We start from the raw sequence: 6,000 nt of genomic DNA on the forward strand, positions 1-6,000 counted from the left end.
GTTACATACAAGAGATACACACAGATAGCAATTGTTCAAAGAACAACATATGCTTGACAAATTACAAATAACATCACACAAAAATATTTTGCAATGATTGTTTCAGAAAATAGAAATAATAACCGTTATATGCATAATACGTCTGACGTATATCTCATTTAATTTAAAGATTTGAATACATTCCATAATCTTAATAATTATCGTAAAAAATTCAACATTCAAAAAAATCTTCCTCTTCAATCAACATCTTTATCTTCTGCATTATTTTCCTTCATTTAAAACTCACCAAGCCTGATACCCAACATACATCACTGTACATTGTTTGCTTGAGATGCGATAATGCGGTAGCAATATCCCATACATAAACTGCAAAAAAAAAAAAAAAAAAAAATGAAATGAAATGTCTTTTAAAATGTGTGGCAGAATCAAAATCTCTCTCTTCCATATTATTTTGTGTTATTGTTTATTGCATCCGCTGGTAATTACAATCACACATTATTTCTTCTAAAGCCGTAGGTCTATATCATTTCCATTATCCTGTAAGAAACATAAATAATACGAACACATATACAAAGCAGAAAATTCATCGCTATACCGGCTCTATACAAGCCCGTACGGGATGCTATTCTATAGTTCTCTGGCGATGTTTATTCTTAGCTCTATCCAGTGTTGATTGGTAGAATCTCGTCTGATTAATATAGAGCGTACAACAGGATATTAATCCTGTATGCTCTGTTAGAATTGCATGTAGCCTATACTAGATTATGAACAAATTCATACTGCTAATATTTCTCAAAGATGGACTTTTCTGTTCCCTTTTAACTCCAGTTACACTACAGCAGGTTTATGCAAGAACTACATAAAGTTTTATCATAACATCATAATCATATTGTATGGTATTTATCGAAAATAACGTCAAAATGGCGAAGCAAGGTTGTTTATGATTTGTTCTGTCATGTTTTAGAGATATATGCAAGAAAAATTCTTGACACTCTCTTCTTGGGAGTGTGTTAGATAAATAAAGGTCTGCTATTGATTCACCGTGAAAGCAGGGCATGTCAGTGCAAAACCTTTTTAAACCGTGGCTGGAAGTCAACCGGATAATTATGTGTTGCTTCGTATGGTGGCTTTAGAGCGATCAAAACGACTTTTTCTTTCAGTAGCTATTCTCTGTCTTTGCGTAATTTCCTTATAATATGGATTGTTTTTTTCCCTTTCGCTCATCTTTCCGAATCAGAGTCGGATTGTCAGTTGATTATGGAAATGTATAAAGCACGCCGTCACGCGCAATCAAAAACAATACAAAACTATCATGATAGAGCTATGCTTTTCTTGAGAATTCCTCTTTTCCATATAGAATTACAAAATGAGATTGTATTGCTTACTTGTTTAATTATCTAAAACCCAAATTTGATATCATTATAATATTGTATCCATGTTTTGTTGAAACTTAGTGATTCAAAGTTCCCTTAAAATATTATGTACTCATGTAAGCGTTAGGTATATTGCTTTGTTTTACTTTATAATTATCGAAAAAAATCATTTGAATTGAATTGAATTGAATTGAATTGAATTGAATTGAAATGAAATGAATTGAAATGAATTGAATTGAATATAGTCACATAATTTTGGGTAATGTGATCTGCAGACGTTTGTGATGTCTAAGCAATGGCATGTGAGTGACAGCTGTAGAAAGTGTTGCTATGACGAGAATTCAAGATTACAAAGGCTATTAGAGCGATTGCCCTTACTTGATTGTGATTGGTGATTTGCCAGTCAATAATGAGTGAAACATCAAAACTATAATCCGTACCAACTGAGTCCTTTGCCAGTGCCTTTCTTTTGTTAATATTATGTATTTCCAATGTTAGAAAGGATATAAGCATTCCCATGAATACTTAAAAAGCGTTGAAAACCCATTATTTTCATGAATTGCAAACAAATTGGTATCAGCCTTTTCTCAGTGATCCCTCATTATGCAACCCTGCATAATTATAACTGAACTAAAAAAGTATAAGTAAAAGATTTCACACCGTTGATGGTTTTAAGCATTAAAACAAGAGAGAGTGAGAGAGGGAGAGAGAGGGAGAAAGAGAACAACCAACAAGCGTTATAAAATACTAGTTTGGTTCAAATGATTTAAAAGTCTTTTTAAACATAATTATCAAAAAGGCCAAATGTATAAAATTTTGATTGGAATTGTGGGTTTTTTTAGTCTCTCATTTCTTGAGCGCATAAGGACATGATTATACACGTTGTGATGTGTATATATGTACATATGTCCAAGTGTTGCTGGTGATGATTATGATGATTATGATGATGATGATGATGATGACTATCACTTTGCACTCACCACAATCGCTCCTTAATTATGAAATAATGTACTTCATCGAATTTATTCTGCTTCTTTTAGCAGAACATCAAAATAACTATCTCAAGAGTCAATGGTATGACACTAGGCGTATAAACGTTTCGTCAAGAAAACGTTTGGAGTATATTATAATGTACTCCTCGGGCGAACTCGTCTTCTTTTTAAAGGTAGCCTACATAGATGAGCCCTATAGACTGCCCAAGATTTCCGCATCATGGAAGTTGGTAAAATATGGCAAATAAAGAGAATTTTCCAAACGCACTATGCAGTGTTTCAAAATTATGTTTCCGACATTCATGTTATGTAGAAAGGCCTTGATAAACAATCATCATTTCATGAAATCATCGATTTATCGAAGTAATACCAACCAAATGCGGCCGAAAAAAAATAAGTCGACAATAAATAATCCAGCCAATCGGCCAAATAAAACCTATAACAATGTTAGAACAAAAAGCATTTTGTGTGTGTGTGTGTGTGTGTGTGTGTGTGTGTGTGTGGCAGGTATTACTCTCGAATTGTTTTCTGGTTGAGTTTGCATTTGACGAAAATCACATTATAATAGGAAAAAAATAATTAAAAAAATCCCTTGATACATATTTAGTGAGTGATTTCAGATGTAGATATGCTTGCCAATTAAAGATGAAATGACCATCATGGACGTTTACAGCACAATAATTATTATTACCAGCACAACTTCTTGGTACGTCAGTTATCTTTGCGAAGAGCGCTATATCGATTACCGTACATCAGCACATTATATACCGTATAGTCTATATAGTTGCGCTTGAGCATTTTGTTTATTGTATGTGTGTGTATTTTGTGCATGTGCTGTCAGCATTAATAGATATCCCATTTGAAATCAAAGGCAACATTACTTTTTTTTTAAATCGTTGTTTATCTTACATTGGGTTCAGGCACATTTCGATTGTACGCTTTGTTGAAAAAGCTGGATCAACAATTTGGAAAGATTTAATATCTCTTTCTTCTAAGTTTGAATCAAGTTGAGAGTTATGTGAATGTTTATGTAACAGTAAAACTACCGTTGCTCTTGTATGATAAAAATACAATGGATCAACATGATAAGCTAATTCACACTAAATTTTTGATTGACCAAACTTTAATAGCAATCGTTATCAGCAGAACTAAAAAAGGTGATTTTTTTAATCATAGCTGTTGATCATTCCCTTTTCTCTCGCAAACATTTAAGTCGAAAACTATTATGCATTAAAACTTAATCAGCTTAATAAAATAAGAAACTTGATTTTGTTCTATAGGAAGCGTGATGGATACTACTTTTGTGGAAACCTGACCAACGTCTGTCTATAAGTTAGTGTATAGAGATATTGTTTATGTGTGTGTCGTCAAAACATGATATAAATCACCAACATTAGTACAAAATACAATGCCAGTAATCGATTCATATTCATGTGTGTTTGAGATGCGTGTATCTGTCACTGGGCCATCGTAAGTATGTTCCCGGTTACACCGACTAGTGAGTGACCTAATGCTCAAGGCACGTCGAGGGGCCAAGCCGCATGGCCCTTCTGTTCTCACACCCTCTTCCTCGGCAGTAAATATTCCAGCGTGTTTAAGACACCCGTAGGAGCAGGACCCGTCAGGCAAGCATGCTTTTAAGACTGACAAACTACAGAACTGCATGGGCATGAAGCCTTAGCAAGGACAGTGATGTCCACTCTTATCAGGGTGATGATGATAATAACAGTAGAATGACAGCACTACTTTGTAGCACTGCGAAAGCAAAGGAAGTAGTAGTCATGATGATGATAATGCGATGTTCATTCATGGAGCTCCAACCCACTGTACTTCCATGGTATATCTTTCCACTAGATAGCCTCTTCAGGGTAAACACACTTTTTCCATCCAAGGTCCCGGTTACCATCTATACTCTGCTTCATACCCATTTCATTTTCTTGGAAATCATCCCGTTCAAAGGTATTGTCGACTGGCTAACTTTACCAACAATGCTGTAGTATACTTCCACCGGAACTTCATGAACTATTCATCTAGACCTACTGGTGTGCTCACAAAATGCCAACTGGTCATATGCTTGACACACGTCATTTTATGGAAACATGACATTGAGAACGCGGAGGGCAGAAGTTTATTTCTTTGAAGCAAACTTTTCTATCCCTTGAATTTGAAGGGTAATCATGGATATAGTCAAGTTTCTCTCTCTCCCTAAAAACAAACAAACAAGCAAAAAAAAAAAAAAAAAACCCGCAAACGAAAGCGAAGTGATAAAACATACCTCCCTCTCTGGTTGAAATATACGTCATAGAATGCGAGGGAAACATCCGCATCACATAATCAGTTGTTTGGAATGCGGACCTCTCATGAAGCTCTAAATACACTGCGTGAAAATATGGCTGACTTGTTGCTCTTTTGTAAGGTTTGGAGTGATACAAGACTCCTTCGGGGAAAGTTCTTTATGAAATGATCTGTCTACCCAAATAAAATCGATGGACATTAACATTTTGACGGTGGGACATCAGTGGAATCAAACCGTGATGTTATTATTTTCACAATCAACAAATTCTTCTACCAAGTAATAGCATTTGATTTGGAACCCTTTACAGTCCATTTCAATGTTTGGTCATAATCTTACGATCTTACGATCATAAATCATTCAACTATTTCAAGTGTAGTCACCACTTGCGAAGAACGAGAGGTGATCGACATGTACATACAGCGATCATCGGGCAACAGAATAACGAATAAATCACGTACTATGAGATAGATTTTAAGGTCAATACCACGGTAAGATTATACCGATAAAATGCAGGAACTTACTATTAATATTATGGCGTACTAGTATCTTAACAAATTGAAAAGGATGGACCTGTATTGTGTGTTGTACTTACCGTCTGCGCACATGACGGCTCCCGGTGAGCCTTCCCTGACACCCATCCCTCCCTGACCTTCGCCGAGACCGTGATCCGCAAACCCGCTAACATCTTGTAGATTCAGCAAGTGTGAGACTGAGAACCCTCTTCCGTGGTGGTGCCCCAAGCCCGCGCCAGCTGCACCGAGTCCAGACGCATCGGGCATTCCGTTAGCGTCCAGGCCGCCGTGCCCGGCGGTGAGACCACCGTCAGTCCGCTGGTGGTGAACGAGGTGCGGGTGCTGGTGCAAATTTTGGTGGGGATGTTGTTGTGGCTGCCCTTGATGTGGGGCGCCGGCGGTCTGGTGCGCCTGTGTCTGGGAGGTCGGCGCGCCGAACGCCTCGGCGCCGTGCATGGACGTATCCATCATCATATTGACTTCCGCAGGGAAACGTTGACGGGAAATGACGAGAAAAGACGAATGTCTTCCACTACAACTTTGTCGGTGGTATACAATATTCGAGCTCCAGCCTCTTTTTCAGACTCTAGATTAATGTTTCATCCAAGATAAGACAATGCAAACTTGGGAAATCCAGCAATAGCCGTATAAATCCAATTCAGGCAGAATTTTCTTCAAGACGAAAATATCTATCCTCTGCATCAATTTTTTCCCTAAATAGTGAAACTCTAGATACCAAATGCAAGCATTATACTGAAGACATCATCTCTATTTTTGTAAAAAGAAAACAAAAGTTTCCCAAGCAACCGGGCCGAGATAGGTTGCCG

General features: G+C 37.0%; 1 protein-coding gene across 1 annotated transcript in view; it reads right to left on the minus strand.

Moving 5' to 3' along the window:
* The window catches only part of LOC139711409 (paired mesoderm homeobox protein 1-like), a 41,669-nt gene extending 36,022 nt beyond the window's left edge, over positions 1–5,647 (minus strand). Inside the window, exon 1 of the mRNA XM_071623292.1 lies at positions 5,254–5,647. Coding sequence (XP_071479393.1) covers positions 5,254–5,647 — 394 coding nt within the window. The remainder of the gene's footprint in view (positions 1–5,253) is intronic.
* Positions 5,648–6,000: the final 353 nt, after the last annotated feature.

This window comes from Diadema antillarum, unplaced genomic scaffold (assembly GCF_040938485.1).
Source record: "Diadema antillarum isolate AM-2024a unplaced genomic scaffold, OU_Dant_1.0 seq00001657_RagTag, whole genome shotgun sequence".
Taxonomy (NCBI): Eukaryota; Metazoa; Echinodermata; class Echinoidea; order Diadematoida; family Diadematidae; genus Diadema; species Diadema antillarum.